Here is a 17440-nt window from a genome sequence, read left to right as displayed (position 1 = left end):
CTATTGCCATTGTGTAATGTGTTCTTCAACATTTCATTGTATAGTTTGGTTAAGCAATAGCAGAGAATTCCTAATTCTCATTAAATTAAATATCCATCTAAGTGTTATGGTTCCAAGATCTACTTAACCATCCACTTCGTATATCTGTACTCTGTAAACGGTATATTTTTACCAAAGGGTTCATTGCAATTTGTGTGATGAGATACTTAGTTCCCACAAGTGTTTTTTAATGTTCTGTTCTTTGTCCTGCATGCAGCTTGGAAAATGAGAATACACATCAGCCTGCCTCTGTCCCCATGCGCCGTCCACGTCCTTTCCTGCACACTGTGATCTATTGTATTTATTTATTTATTTATGCGATTTCCATAGCGCACCAAGCCCTAGGGCAACCTTAGTCAATCCATGTCCTAGCATTCCCTGCAAAATGAATGATAGCGCTTATCGTGTCCCACGCCAGGCAACTGAAGCCAATCAAGTGCTTATTTGATGCTTTGCATTTTTTATTTGTAGTTGTCCTTTTCCTTCATGAATTCAGGATGACCTCTCCAAGAAAGCAAAAGAACTATACATAATATATGGGCAGCACTAAAAGATGCACTTTTAGCCACACTGGAAAAACAAGGTAGTCTGTGATTGTTTTAGAGAAAGAGTGCATTGATAAACACATTTCAAGATTATGAACATTTTTGAAAACCCTGAAAAAACACCACCAGAATTGCAAGAAAAAAACCGAAAAGCAGGACATCCTATGTATATAACATGAAGTTCAGCATGGTGCCTCACAATAAGCATGAGGACATCCCCAAGATGGCAATGAGTGTCTACCCTGCAGGGCAGTGTATAATGCAATATGTTTGGTATGGCTAAAAGCTTGCAAAAGGGCAGTATGGTTTGTGTGTAGAGAAACCATGGAGATAATGGAGTGGTGTAAATAGTTTGCCTTAAGGCATAAACGGTAATTAGGGAAAAAAAAACTCAAACTGTTAGGTTGCTTCTGATGGCATGATCTGAAAACAAGTTCAGTTTCCTCTGAAGGCCAATGAGTGTCTTATCGAGAAAAAAAGCAGGTCATCTGCAAAGGCCAACCAATTTAATTTGAGAGGGGAAGGTAATATCCTGGGACCACAAGCTGTCACTATTGGAAATGTATAGATTGAAGAGGGCCGGGCCAGGACACACCCTGCTTCAAGCCAATACAAGTCTTGATGGATCTAGACAGCGATCCCTCCTTACTAAGCCTGATCTTTATCACAGTACCACTGTACGGGGCAGAAAGGATTTTAACCAAAAGGGAGGGGATTCCCTTCAACAATAGTGTTTCCACAAAATATTACGATTGATTATCGAAAGCACTACTCATATCCATTGAGGCCATGGGAGATGCTCCCATATTTCCATGTTTATCTTCTGCCATGATGTGAGACATAATGGTGCCATTTAGGGAGGTTCCCAAACAGGCCCTAAAGCCAGCCTAATCTTTCGAGAGAGCTCCCAAAAAAGTTGCCCATTTGTTCAGATCTCTAAATAATAAGGATGTCGAGATCTTGCTGGTAGCATCTAGGAGGGCTATAGGCCTATAGTTAGATGAATGAGCAACTACCGCCTTCTCATAGATAGGGATGATAATGAACTTCAACCAAGATGGATGAAGACAACACGTGACCAATGCTTAACAGAACAAATGTTTCACCAATAATTATCAAGCAGCGTAAGCAACACTTCTCAATGGTTTGACTTTGATGCTCAGACACAAACCAAGGTCACACCATACGGGCTACAACCGTCTGCCTAGTCCACATGGCAAGGCACTCTGGAAACCGTAATCACTAGAAGACATCACATCAAGGCACTGCAAAAACCCCAAGGGAACAACTTCCCTATCTACCGGAAATACTCAAACCTCAACACAGGATATCATCACTCATCACGCATCAATGACTACAGCCAGACACCGCTCACCATAATGAAATCGACAGCAAGGCAAATCATTTGAAAGCAATACGGAAACTTCAAGAATGCGTCACATCTTCTGACAAAACTTCAATTTCTCTTTATCTTACTCAATACACACAATGCAAACCAGCCAGTCGGACACAGCTTTTAAAAAGAGACCCTCTCCCCAGACTTCAAATATCAGAAACATACACCTCTAACTACAACTGTCATCCTCGGCCCCTGGCCATCACACACCCACACTATAGGCTTCAGTCCACACTTCTGGATGGATTCAATGCCTCCTATAGTTCACACCTAGAAAGCCTACAAGCACGCAGAGTCGAACACTTCCAATCTACAACCTCAACACAGAGCACTGCAATCTCTCCTTTCCCTCTCTTCCCAACTAACCAAACCCACCCACTCTGTTCCAGAGCTGCCAGGGTGCCTGGAAAATGTGCACATTCCAGCAGCGGGGCGCAACAAAAATCAAAATAAAATAGCATGACATTGTTTAGTGGACTATTTCTTATTGGAACCCTGGTGGGGGAGCCAACCAATCAGATGGCTAGGAACGCAGGCTTGAACCGCTGGTGCAAGACCACATTCCATGCCGCCTGAAAGCCGGCTCCCCCTGCCGCATCTTACTCCATCCTACGGCCCCCATTTTTTTTAACCTCCCACGCTCCTACTTCCCCTTGCCTTCCACAGGCCGCCATGGAAAGAAGCCCTGCCTTCCCTTTCCATGGTGACCATCTTTGTAAAGGACTTTCCTTCATACAACGGGATGCTGCACGTAATGTATGAAGGAAAATCCTTTTTTTTTAGCACCCTGAGTTACCGCTTTGGTAGCCTGAGGTAGCTTGAGTGTTAATGGCATGAAAGGTGTACCTTGCAAGCATAGGGCATAACAATGGAATATATGAAAGCACAGGTATCATGGTGGGATATAGCTACAGGCAAAAATGTGAGAGCCTTATTACTGGAAAGAAACAAAGCAAGGCCAAATAGCCTACTCTGTAGCATGATACCCACCCTGGAGGGTTTACAATCACATTTTAGCCCACTCTGGTGCCACTCACAAGGGCAGTCAAAAACCGAAATGCTAGGCAATTCTCCCCTGAAAAAGAATGCCACCAGCAACCCCAGCCAGAAATCCATGTATGGTTGGACATCATTAGCGAGGGGTGGGTGCAGCGCTGTGTCTCTCAAGTACTAACACTCCTGCATCACATTTGTGCCTTTGATAATCATCTACTCTTCTGTCACCTTCTTAAAGCGCATCTATTCTAATCAGCCTTTTCTGTGCTGTCAATTGTTCCTTTAGTGCCATGTTACCCTTGGGTGGAAATACAAGCAATAAAAATAACGATATTAGCTAAAAAAAACCTAGCCATCCAAAATTTACGAACAAAAAGGCTGCATGTCCTGTTCTGTGGGATGGTGCCCAACATCGCAGGACGATGTACAACCACATTTCACCTCACTGTGCCTTACCAGAGGAGAAATGTCCATCCACAAGGACAGCCCATCCATGAAATGCCAGGCAATTCTCCTCTGCACAAGAGTACAGACATAAATACGCCAGGCACTTGGTTCTACCTTGTTAGGCATCATCAGTGAGGTGTGGCTCTGTCTCTCTAGCCAGAAAGACCAACGCCTTGGTTACCCTTACTAACTTTGAGAAACCACAAGCATTGCAATAGTTACCAGAAATGGGAGAGCCGCTCCTATTGTTCCCTTAAAAAGTACTAAATAGGGGGGGGGGGGGGGTGGCCAGTGGGCGACGGATGCCGTGGGAGAGCTACGAGCCTCCAGTCACCACCCGTAATAATCCTGATAAACATCCTTGCTGCAGAAACGCCCATGGAATTGAAGACCAGGTCTGGGCAGAGGATAGTGTGTGGAGTAGGGACTTATCCTGCTTGAGAGGCAGTGACGAACTTTCTCCCGAGAAAAAATGCATAGAAGAAAACCGAGCATGAAGCACCTGCCACATCTCAAGATGGCCGTCATGCCGCGCTGATACCACCACAACCGTCGGTGGGACTAGCGCAGGCGACCCCGGCAGCAGGGGGAGTGATCACTGGGGGTTCCTGTGGGCTCCCCCAGATCAACAGATAACTGAAAACGGTGAGGTTATTGGGGATTATGCAGCTGTGAAGACAATCCTGAGGGACGCCTGCTTGCCCACGGTGGCGAGCGCCACGAGAAGCGATAGTGATGGGATATAGGTACAGTCAAAAATGTGAGAGCCTTATTACTGAAAACAAACAAAGCAAGGCCAAATAGCCTACTGAGGTGGCCCAGGTGGAGTCCGGGACTCCAGCAGGCCGCCTTGCTCAGCGACCGAACGTATATCTGCAGCTGCGTCAGGGTACGCCTGAGAATGGTGGGGAGCAGAAGGCAGCTGGTCGGTAAGCTCATCAAGGAGGCGCCAGGGCAGATGCCCCAGCAGACGAGACTGCACCCAAACTCTGGAGGCGAGAGAGAGACAGGCCCCTGTCGCCCGTTCTGAGTCAAGCAGTATTACGGTAGCGGAAGACGGGGCTTAACAGTTAACTGGAGAGGATGTGGGGCCGACAACAGAGTCAGCAGAAACTTCAGGGGAACCCACCTTGTGAGTCGTAGGGACCGACACCACACATGGATATGCAAGAGGTGGCGGACTACATCATTAGAGGCGATGAAGGGTTGCTGCAGTGGAGACATGGGAGGTGGGGGAGGGCCGGGAGCTCGATCTCCAGATGTTTTCTTCTTTTGTATCTTCTGTCTTACTAACAATCCCCCCTGGACACGCACAGAGGCCCTGCATTCCCTAGCATGATCTAAGAGTCCGCAGCCTTGGACAGAGAGGCGGACCACTGCAGGGTGCATTCATTGCAGGTACTTTACAGTGACGGGTCCAGTGTCACCGAAGTACATTGCTGTTGTTAAATTGGAGGATAGGAAGCAGGTACGTATCACAAATGGCCTCATGTTGGAGGGAGAGATTCAAATGTGATCTTGGGGTTTAAAGGTTGGAAGGTTGGGGAACAAGGGAGAGGGGCGGGGAGTTCGGGAAGGGGAGGGAGGTGACATGTTTCATCCCAGTGTCAGACAATTTGTGAGCCTCATGGCATAGCCACAGGGGCTAGCAGAGAATCACCAGTACAGGGCAGGCGAACACTTAAGAGGGGAGGTTGGGAGGGTATGATTCTAACTCAGAACAGTGCGTACTATAGTCACCAGACTCAAGCCTGACGGACTTAGAGGACAGGATTACATTCTGGAGAAAACTGACCCTTCCGCACATGGGGCGAATAGTGGTTTGTAAAATAGTTATTTTACCCTGATTGTTATGCCTATTTACATACATACCATATGTAATTAGAGCCGGGATAGTACGATTTCAGAGTTTTTATTGGCCGGGAGTCGGAGTCTGGTATCCCCAAAAACACTGCAAAGGAGACACCCCGATGGAGCGCTTCCTCTCCTCGATTTCGAATGATATTTTATAGCCTCTCAGTTAACCCCTCAGTTACGACACACAGCCAAATGGGACACTCAGGTTGGAGGAACAGAAAGGCTTTTACTGGGAAAGACCCCGTGGCGCTATACCGGGTTGGAAACACTGTGGGGGGACACGGGAGGCTTCAGACAACATGCATCTTGGTGGTGGTCTAGCGGATTTGGAGGCGAGCATGCATTAAATTGAAGCTGGGGGAGGATTCAGGCTAGACATAACCCTAAGAGCAGATCCCGAAATTCCTGCACAGCATTGGCTCGAACAGATGCGCAAGCGTGAACTAATGGGGATGTATTCGAGGGGGGAATTCTGATGCCGTTCTCGGAATGGGCGCAAAGATTTCACATGCCAGAACAGCAATTTCTTAATTTTGCACGACTGACAAAGATCCTAGCCAACAAATGGTACTCCATACCGGATGAACCCCTGACCCCCCCAGTCCTTTACGCCATCCTACCCATGGGAGCAGAGCGATAGGCACGCAGTCACAAGGCTATACTCGGCTATACTCGGCGTCGCAAGATAGCATGTCAGTACCTCCCATAAATAAAAGTGGGAACGCGACCTGCGAGGCCCTCTGGAGAGGATAACATGGTCCAAAATCTACACCAACATCCCAAAGGATTCCCGCAATGCGCGCTTTGAACTCATCCTGTTTAACATCATACATTGAGTGTATATAACACCACACAAGCTACACATGATGAACACACAGGCCCCACACACCTGCCCAAGATGCAGGAGGAGTCCTCAGACTTCTGGCACATGGTGTGGGTATGCCACAAATACAGAGGTATTGGCAATCAGTAATTGATAGAATCAACAACCTGTTGCGGAGGTAGTTGGAATGCACACCGTGGTGTGTTTGGTGGGAATGCTCCTAGGGGGGAAGAAGGAAAGGAAGCACATGATCGTCTCATGGAAGAACCCTAAAGCACATCTTCTGCAGCAATGGTCCAGGGACATATTGACATGGGCCCCCGCGGAAGAAACAATTCTCAGGGGGCAAAGAACAGAGGATGCCTTGGAACTGCAATGGGGCACTCTCCTCAATGACCTCCAAACATCGCTGGATGACCTTCTCCCATGAAAGATTGTGTGTGTGAACCCTGCTATATGGCATATCGTAGGCCAGATATCTACCTAGGGACTGGGGGAACAGAGGTACAGAAAAGTCTCCTGTGTGGCAAGAGATGTAAGATGTCTTGTGATTTCTGAGTTGGATTGTGAGAGTGAGGGTACGCGGGTGTGGCGAGGGGGGATTCACATTCAACTGTTGAGGACTTGTTTGCCCAAAAAACCCAATAAGCATATCTCAAACAACAACAAAAAGTACTAAATAAAGTGCTGGTTCTCATTGGTTGGCAGCACATTTCTTCTTAGGAATATCACAATCAGACACATGTACAGCATGCCATCCACACATGGTCACCCTACCGCGTCAACAGCCTACTGGCTGATCAAGCCCAAGACCAAATTGGTAAAGCGAACCACACAAGAAATAGCACAGCTTACCGGCTGATCAAGTCCAAGAGTAATTTTACAAAGCAAACAACGTAAGCAAAAAAGTATGCCTGTCCCATTAAGAAGAAAAATGAAGGAAATGGAAACATCATTTCTTACCTCATAAATTACCATTAATACTATTAAATATATTTTTACAAAGGTAGCGGGCGCCCCTCTCTCGCAAGAACAGACATGATAACCTGTTCAGTGGTTATTAACCACTTGAGAGTTCGCAGCCACTGCTTTTACTCACTGTGCCTTTCACAGATGGGAAATATCCATTTGCATATCAGTCTTTGTCCTGCCCAGGGCAGTCCAGCACCGAAATACAATGGCAATTCCAATCTGAACGAGACCACTGAACAGGTTATCATGTCTGTTCTTGCGAGAGAGGGGCGCCCGCTACCTTTGTAAAACTATTTTTTAAGGAACCTGGGATTGGTAACCCTAGGTCTCCTGGGGGCAACCAGACGTGGTCTCCCTTTCACTGTGCTTAGAGAGGCATCAGCTTCACCTCACTGATGATCCCCAACAAGGGTGAAACACGTGTATGGGGTTGCTGGTGGTACTCTCGTTCAGATTGGAATTGCCATTGTATTTCGGTGCTGGACTGCCCCTGGGCAGGACAAAGACTGATATGCAAATGGATATTTCCCATCTGTGAAAGGCACAGTGAGTAAAAGCAGTGGCTGCGAACTCTCAAGTGGTTAATAACCACTGAACAGGTTATCATGTCTGTTCTTGCGAGAGAGGGGCGCCCGCTACCTTTGTAAAACTATTTTTTAAGGAACCTGGGATTGGTAACCCTAGGTCTCCTGGGGGCAACCAGACGTGGTCTCCCTTTCACTGTGCTTAGAGAGGCATCAGCTTCACCTCACTGATGATCCCCAACAAGGGTGAAACACGTGTATGGGGTTGCTGGTGGTACTCTCGTTCAGATTGGAATTGCCATTGTATTTCGGTGCTGGACTGCCCCTGGGCAGGACAAAGACTGATATGCAAATGGATATTTCCCATCTGTGAAAGGCACAGTGAGTAAAAGCAGTGGCTGCGAACTCTCAAGTGGTTAATAACCACTGAACAGGTTATCATGTCTGTTCTTGCGAGAGAGGGGCGCCCGCTACCTTTGTAATACTATTAAATATAGAACCAAAGCATCAAAGAAGTGAACCCAATGATTTTCACATTAATTGATCCACACAATAAGTGCTGGACCTTAAAATAAACGAGTTTATATCAACTATTGTTGTTCCTGAAAAAGCTCACATATTATATAATTAAAAGACAATGCAATATTGTGAAACATGTGTCGGCCACGCATAATGTGAAATGTTGAGCTTGTAAAACATAAATTGGAATAAGGAATGGCCTTATAATTTGATGAATTGATTTGACTGTACAAAGACATGATTTAACATTGAATCAATGGTTTAAATGAGTATAAATGAATGTAAAACTTTTTTGTTTCTAGTTATTTTTTAGTTATTTTAGTGAATAGAATTCATTAAACAAAAATAGCTATTTCAATTGCTTTATTTTGTATCCCAGGCAGGAAGGGTTTGTTCTTATTGAGCCTATAGGAAAGATGCATTAATACAATAGGAATATGTACTTACTAGTAAAAAGTACCTGAACCCTGTCTGGGTTCTGTAAACAGACATGACGACACTCAGTAAACTGCACTGAGAATGGGCGTGTGTGGCTGGCTGACATACCCCAGAGCAGATGTGGAGGGTAAAAGAGAGCTGGCTCGCTGCTGCATACTGGGACCTGCTGTGCTTCCTCTCCACCTGTATCATCTCGGCGTGGTGCAGTGCGTTGCGGTGCAGATATCTTGGAAATGGTGCATCCTAGGTTCTTGAAACGTGGTTTGAATCGACCTTTAGAGTTTTGTTCCTCGCGTTGGGATGCTTTAAATGATCTTTGTCCGGTCCTTCTACAACCACATTGATGCTTCCCCGATTTAAGGCAACCGTCTCATGTGTGATGGGCCTGAAATTCGGGGAAAGATGTGGGTTGTCAAGATGTCATGTAGCCTGTAATGTCTGGATGGTCCTAACAGGTAACTATGCAAAATATGGTGCTGATTGTTGGAACTTTGTGTGGAATCGTATGAGGAACAAACTAACAGATGTGCTGCTTTACATGTAGAGAGATTTACAGCAGTAGCGCGGGATACTACAGATAATCAGACCTGCGTTGTGTTATGTTTAACACACACATTTAATATTACCAACTATGCCACTCAGGATACAATTCATTGGTAAGATTGCCCGATACCCAAGGAAGAAATACGTTTGAAACATTGAATCATTGTGGGTTTGCCGTTCTTTACCTTAGCAGGTTTGGCATCGCAAATGCACTTTCTGTCAGTGACCAGAGGCAGACCGGGTCATACAGTATACTGTACAATTCCCGCCAAACTATTGACTATGAGAGATTGCAAGACCTGGAGCAGACAAAGTGATAGGCCAGATGAATTTTGAATTTTTATTTTTTTAATCTAAAAAGAATATTTGTAATCACATTTAGGTGTATTTCAATTTTTATTACAGAAATATTTTGTTTATCTTTTGATTCAAAATCATCCTTTTTAGCCCAACATTATTTTATCTTAAAGTTCTAAATTCAATCCTTTGCTATTTTTAAACAATCTAAGGTACAATCCAGAAAATCTTGTATTTCATTGAATGGTTTTATTAAAGAAATGTTTTACTTTTTTTTTCCAACAATTAATTTTTCATGAAATGGACATTTAAGCCTATAGGGATTACCACAGGGAAGAAAGTGGTATTGTTCAGGTATTCTAAAAATAAGTACCGGTCTCACTCTTAATCGCCATCAGATGTATTTTTATAGTAATTTCTCTTCCTTCTAAGGAAACATTTTGAAATACTTTACCAAGGACACATTTTCATAAACTGTTAACATTGTTACTATGTAGTATGTTTATGTTTCTTACAGCATTGATCACTTAAAAACACATTAGTGGATATTAATTTCCGTAATCGTATGCCTGTTATTTTCAGAGATATTGACAGCTTCATACAATCTTAGATTTCTTTGGATAATGACCCAAAACATGTGAATAAAGCAAAGCTACAGCATCAAATACTTCACAGGCAGAGAAGCACCAATGATTTTGCCCTTTGATTCTCTGTAGGCCATGCAGAAAGGACACACAAGAGGCTCGATTTTCAGATATCTAGTGTTCTATGAGGATGAAAGCACAACTGAGGGGCAGAAGGTTTTGTGCAACACCACAGAACATCAGTGCCACGTCTTGCTGCCTTTCGGGGTTCCACGGATTTACGTCCAGGCTTGCAATGCAGCAGGACACTCTCCAGCAACAGAGGTGACCTTACTGAGCAGAGAAGGTAAGGTTAATGCAGTGCGTGTAGGCATGCCTCAAGCGGGAAGGACTCGGGGGAAATTATAGTTATTTCCGATGGAGTTACACAACATATGAATCTGGCCTTGCCGTACTAGTCGTCCCTGTATGCCAGCTCGTTTGGAATTCTCCCAGTTTCTTTATAAATCAGGACACTTTGGACTAGCTTAATTCTGTTTAGCGAAAAAATTGGATCTGCAAGACTAGAAGCTCAGGTGAATTTGTCATTACCCCATGGTCTCTTTGTTTACAATTCTTCTTATGCTTCTGTATTAGGAAAAATATACACCCTGCAAACTTCATCAATAGTTTTCACCAGTGTATGATGGCACAAGAATAAGCTTGGGGGTGTGCCCTGTTTTACCGTTACAGGGACGCTTCCAAACCCAATGATTCCAAGAAAATGTTGGGAATACAGTCAACGCAGGTTTATCAGTCAAAGACATATGTTGCAAAATGCGTTCAGTGGTCACAGACACATTAAACCACTCCAGACCATCGGTTGCCAATCAGGACCTGTCCTGTTAACCACGTGTCCAATGCAGCGAAAGAATGTAATTTCCCTTTGAACTCTCTACCCAGGCCCAAATGATTAAATAGCAATGATTTGGGCCACCGATGTGCCAAAATCTATGGAAAGGCTGCCTGCGCCGCAGCAACAGCCAAATCGATTCGTATTTGTCCAGAAATTCAAGAGAAGCCATACTGGAATTGGCAGCGAGGACAGCCTTTAATTTAAAAACTAGAGACCACAAGCAACTGGTATTGAAGACACATCATTGCCTCTCTGTGGCCTCTAGATTAGGATCTGAAGAATTGTCTCACATGGAAAAGGCCCATTGGATTAAATCCCCTGCATATGTGCACTATAATCTAATCATCCTGCATTTTGCCCACCCAAGGCCCTGCATATGTGCACTGTACTCAAATCACCCTGAATTTGAGTCACCAATGGCCCTGCGTATGTGCACTGTAATCAAATCACCCTGAAGTTCAGTCACCAAAGGCCCTGCATATGTGACTGTAATCAAATCACCCTGGATTTGAGTCACCAAAGGCCCTGCATATGTGGACAGTAATCAAATCACCCTGAATTTGAGTCACCAAAGGCCCTGCATATGTGCACTGTAATCAAATCACCCTGAATTTGAGTCACCAAGTGCCCTGCATATGTGCACTGTAATCAAATCACCCTGAATTTGAGTCACCAAAGGCCCTACATATGTGCACAGTAATCAAATCACCCTGAATTTGAGTCACCAAAGGCCCTGCATATGTACACTGTAATCAAATCACTATGGTTTTGAGTCACCAAAGGCCCTGCATATGTGCATTTACACTAATCACCCTGCATTTTAGTCACTCAAGGTCCTGCCTATGTGCACTGGAATTTAATTAACCTTAATTTTGCTAGCATGCAGACCTGCATATGTGTACTGTAATCAAATCAACAAGCTTTTTGTTCGCCCAAGGCAAAACGCTGTACAAATGTTGAACACTAATACTGTGCACCCCCTGGTCTACTCTTTAACCTCCCCATGCCTTCCACCCCACACCCTATGAGGCTTCCTCCTCCATACCTCACACAATCCTACCGCTCCATCTGTTAGCTTGCTCCTCCGATGCCTCCCTTTGCAATGCTCTGAGCACTCCACTTACTGATCACTCTCTCCCCCTTACCCATCTCCATCATCTCTTCCTCCAAGGTGACCGATTCCACCTCTTTGCTCACCGCCCTTTGCCTCACCCACATTAAGGCACCCTGGCCACCCTACTTCCCCAGCCTAGTGTATCCTCCTTGCCTCCCATCCTGTAATCCTTAGTTTCCTCCAGCCTCTCCTTCTTCTCTCTCACTCAGTCCCTGGAATTCACAACCTATCTGTACCAAGACCTCCCTCTCTGCAGATTCTCTCATCCCCACTCTGGCAGTCATGGGTATCACTTAGACTGCGATCACTCCCTTTGACTCTGCAACCACAGTTGCCATTTAAACTGATCGAGCTTCCTTTCTGCACTCCTCCCACTCTTCCAAGAGAGACGAGAGTTGGCCTTATGGTCAACAAATCCCGTGCCTTAATCCACTTCCACTCTCTTTCTTCGTCTCTCCTTTAAATTCACTGCTACTCAGCTTCATCCATCCTCTCCTCTCACCACCCTTCTAAGCTATTGTCCCCGGGCCTCCTCGGCTCCTTATTCTCTGATCTAGACCTACTACTCAACTTAACTCACTTGAAATCCGCGGAAGAAGAGAAGTGCCCCAAAATCACTCCTACTCGCACTTGACTCACTCCTCTCTGACCACTGTCTTACCTCAGTTCACAATCTGCCAAGCCACTCCATTGGTAATGCGCTTGAACAATGCGGTCCTCTCCTTCCAAACCATGTACATCTAATGTCACTATTGACCATCCCCCTTGGACCAACCCAGTCTCCACTTCAACATGGCAGTGCCCACCCCACTTTCTTCTCATCGTATACCCTCATTACCAAAAGTAAATCCAAACTATAAACTTGGCCCCTTACCTAGAGTTCTCTCTCTTTAACCTCCCCAACCCTCCCAAATTCAACAGACCTTGTGTGAGTTTAACATGGATCTTAGCCCCATCCTCTCCAAACCCACGATGACCACTATACCTCCTGTACTTTCTCCCTTTCACCTATTACCTTCAGTCCTGAATCAACCTTAGATCTACTTCCACAAACAAAATGGCGGCACCACCTCTGTAAATGGCGTGAAGAGCAGACGCTGCCTCGTCTACTTACCTATAAGAATTCTGTGCATTCCTTCACCATGGCCCTTGACTCTGCCAAAGCTTCCTACTTCACCCATCTGATTTGCTTGCGTCCTTCTCAACCTTGCAAACTCTCTGCCGCTCTACAATCCTTGCTGTCTCCTTCCTGCACTCAGGAACTCTCCACCAATGACTTGGCCCACTATTCATTTGTGACACCCTCACCTCCCTTCTATCTTTCCCTCCTCCAGCTCTTCCTCCCTTCTGCCTCCCTTCATCCATCTGCTTACTCACTTCTACTTTTCCTCTCAAATGTGTCACCCATCCTTAGATCTGCCAACCCGTCCTGTGCTCCTGCTACCCGTTTGCCCCAAAAACAGTCAAGGACCTCATACCACTCACCTGCTCATGCCTTTCCACCTTCTGCAACCTCTCTTTCAAGGTACCAACGGCACTACGCATCCTGAAAAAGCACACAGATGACCCCAATAACTCTGCCAATGACTAACCTGTTTCCCTCCTCTGCCACTACACTAAAATCCTCAAATTACTTGTTTTTAACAGAATCTCATCCTACGTGTACCCTGGCAACCTCTGTGACCTTCTGCAGTAAGGATTTCCCAGCAGTCACACTGCGCACTCTGCCCTTTTCTACGTTGCCTCTGATTTGCTGAACTCTGCTCATCACTGCTAACTATCCTCTATCCTAATTATCCTCTTGACTGTCTTCAAAATGGTGACTTACTCCTCTTTCCTTCTTAATCCTGCATACCTTGGCATCCAGGACAGTGCTTTGGACTGGATGGCCTCCTATCACTTTCATCAGCCATTCGCAATCTCCTGTCCAACCTTCTTCCTTGTTGACATTCCCTAGGGCTCCATCCTTGGCCGCTCCTTTGTGTTCTCCTACCACCTCTTTGCAGACGAGATGTAGGAATTCTGTGTCCTTCCCAACATATACGTCTGACTTCTCACTGGGTACATCAGCCCGCGTCTCTGCAATCCGACACTGTATGGCACTTTGTTGTTTTACACGTTACTCCTCAAAGACCGAAGTGATCCACCTTCTTGCTTCCAGTACCCATCCTCTCGTTCCCTTGCCCATCTTCTTTTCACCGTACTCACACTCCCCCGCTCCTAAGGCACAAAAACTTGGGTTCCTCATTGATAGTGGCCTTCCCTGTCAGTACTTCCACCTCTTAGAATTAACCTGCTGAATATCAGGAAAATATGCCCCCTCAGGTTTCCACATTACCAAAACCTTCATAATGACCCTAGTACACAGCTACCTTAAGTAGTGTGCCAGCCACCTCCTTGGTTGTCCACTCTACTCCTTCTGTCCTCTCGACAACGTTTTCAATTTCTCCATGCGTACTCTCTACAATCATTTCTGCTCTTCTGCAACCTCCAAGCGCAGCCTCCATGCCGTTTTGATTTCCATGCACTGTAAATTCTTTCTGTTATCAGATCCCTGCATGAGCTTGCAGGGCACTACCTAGCTAATGCTCTCTCCTGCTACTCTCCTCCATGCATCCTCGGATCTAGTGCACAGTACTTCATGATGTCTCTGTCCTCAGGCCACCCTGTGCTCACTCTTAAATCCACTCCTTCTCTCTTCATGCCCTGCACCACTGGAACTGCCTTCCTGCTCATGCTAAAAACCCTGCTTCTATTTACACCTTCGAATTCAAATCTACACTAATGCTCTACTTCCTAATCCTGGTGCACCCTCTACTTACTGCCATATCCCCGACTACCCTACACCTGGCTCCATTGTAAATTGCAAATTTGACTCTATATATTTCAGCCCCCTTGTACTCTTGTCTGTCATGTGTGTGTCCTGTCCCCAGTTTCTGTATCATGCATCCGCCATCACCATCCAGTGAGTTATTCACTACCTGTCCTGCTAATGTGCAGCCCCTGATTCGAGATTGCCCTGTCCACTGTTGTTTTCTTTTGTGGGTCTGGTTGCAACACCATGAACCCCCAGTAAATCAAAATACAAGTACATGTCTCAAATCACAAGCTCCAGACCATGCTGAGATCAGTTTTTAGAAGAAGAGAGCAACAGTTTGCACACCACACATGATGTTCATTTGTTTGTAGTTGGACAAGAAAGATATACTGTTTTTTTGAAAATTAATTTATTAAAGTATTTTTGCAATAAAAAGAGTCATAGAATTTTTATTTTCTTATTCCAGTGTGTCGTCCTTAATTGGTGGATCCTCAACAAATGGACATCAAGTTTGGAGTGCAAATTATTGCTCTTTTCTTCTAAAATAACTTTTTAACCAGTATTGAGAGATTGGGCAGATACAATATTTAGAGAAGCAGGCCAGCGACAACTAGCTTACAAAATCAAAACGAAGTTCGCAAGTGGTTTGCATTTTGTCAGTCCATCATGCTGAGATAAGTCTTCTTACGCCAGCCTATGTCAGGGAGCCAGAAGTTAGCAGTGTATGGCCCTCAGCATTGAGCACCCCATCCTTTTATTCCAGGGGGGCCAAGTTCATACCTCATTGGTTTCCGAAATTCTTCCATCCCTTCAAGTACTGAAGCCACATCTGGGGTTTAATCAACAAGTGTGTTATAAAACAACTTAGCCATGTATCTCTCCCCAACAAGTAGGCAGCCTTCATGCTCTCACAAAGCTTCATGGAATTATCAAACTGTTAAATGGTGCATGTAAATGTGCTCTGGGAGCATCACTCCCTCTGAACGGTCTTTCACTGTATTGCAGGCCGGTCCCTACCGCGTGTCCAGGCTTTTCCCAATGACGATCACAGTCTGTGGGTCGAGTGGGACGTCTCTAAAGACTCGGTGAGGGGTTATGTCTTGGAGTGGTGCAAAGTGGTTGATACAGGGACCTGCGACATCCATTGGAAACTGGAATCAAATGCAAGTAGCAGATCTCTTCTACAAGGTACGGACAGGAGAGAGAGAGTGGGGGGGGGGGGGGGGGGGGGTGTGTGTGTGTGTGTGTGTGTGTGTGTGTGTGTGTGTGTGTGTGTGCGTGTGTGTGTGTGTGTGTGTGTGTGTGTGTGTGTGTACCTGTGCTTTTCAACCCTCCCCACCCTAGTTTACCCATTTACCCCACCCCCATATACATTTTAATAAAATAAATGCGATTTATTTTTGTTATTTCGGTTTCGGTAAAAAAAGGCATTCTCTGTTTTCTATTCGGTAACATCACTGCATACAGTTGCATATGCACATGCATTTAGGGGCTGATTCATGGATTATTTGCGCCGGAAAATGGGGATTTGTGCGCCATTCTGCCCGCAAATCCCTGTTTAACAAATGGGCATTTGCGGGCAGAATGGCGCACAGATCCCCGTTTTTCGGCGCACAAATTCCATGAATCAGCAGGTTAGCCTTTTGAAAGCGCACTGCCATTGAAAGCTGCATCTAGCCTGCCACTACATTGTGTTTTTAAATTTCTCTTAGCCTGTCACCACATTGCAATTTGATAGTCGTACCTAGCCTGCCACCATATTGTTTTAAAATTTCTCTTAGCCTGTCACCACATTGCAATTTGATAGTCGTACCTAGCCTGCCAGCATATTGTTTTTAAATTGCTTTTAACCTGTCACTTCACTGCAATTTGATTGTCGCACCTACCCTGCCACTATATTGTGTTTTTAAATTACCTTCAGCCTGTCACTAGATTGTAATTTGATAGTCACAGCTAGCCTGCCACTACTTTGTGTTTTTAAATTGCTTTTAGCCTGCCACTGCATTGTGTTTCTTAAGCTCTCGTTAGCAGAATGCATTTTAGCATGATTCTATCAACATACGTCCCACTGCTGTTACTGTCACTACAATTAATATCAGTAACTATGGACCAATTTAAACACGTACCATGCCCTACTCTCCATAGAAACTCTAGACTTTGCGCTAGACTCTCCACCCTCTACGAACCGGAGGTACCCAGTAACGCACACCTGAACCGTCGCACCATTCCCAAAAACCAGACCAGGAACACAATGCCTCCTAACCCACAACTACCTTCTAGCACCATAACGAAAGAACCGATCCCGGTTACCTCTGATACCAACTGCCTTCCTAAAACAACCTCCATAACAGGACCACTGATCAATGCTAGATAAGTCGTGGCCCACGCCACGGAAATAGCCGGTCTCCTTACATTAGATAACCTCGACCTCCTAGCAGTCACAGAAATCTGGCTACATGACGTAGCAGGTCCAGCCCTCTCCCTAGCAATACCCAAAGAATAACAACTACTTAGACTAGACCGCCCTAACGCCGGAGGTGGTGGCTTAGCCATCATCGCCAAATCTAACCTGAATGTAAGAATAACAACACCGCCCACCCTAAAATCCTGCGAACTCCTGACCGCTAAACTAC

General features: G+C 45.4%; 1 protein-coding gene across 2 annotated transcripts in view; it reads left to right on the top strand.

The window, feature by feature from the left end:
* Positions 1-17440, top strand: part of CSF3R (colony stimulating factor 3 receptor) — a 245400-nt gene that overhangs the window by 127991 nt on the left and 99969 nt on the right. For both annotated transcript variants that reach the window (XM_069622636.1, XM_069622635.1), the window contains exons 9-10: positions 10113-10326; positions 15813-15995. In XM_069622636.1, the coding sequence (XP_069478737.1) occupies positions 10113-10326; positions 15813-15995 (397 nt within the window). The remainder of the gene's footprint in view (positions 1-10112; positions 10327-15812; positions 15996-17440) is intronic.

Source organism: Ambystoma mexicanum, chromosome 11 (assembly GCF_040938575.1).
Source record: "Ambystoma mexicanum isolate Mex_15411 chromosome 11, UKY_AmexF1_1, whole genome shotgun sequence".
NCBI lineage: Eukaryota > Metazoa > Chordata > Amphibia > Caudata > Ambystomatidae > Ambystoma > Ambystoma mexicanum.
Note: the sequence above shows the minus strand (reverse complement) of the source record. Positions and strands in the feature narration are given on the sequence as shown.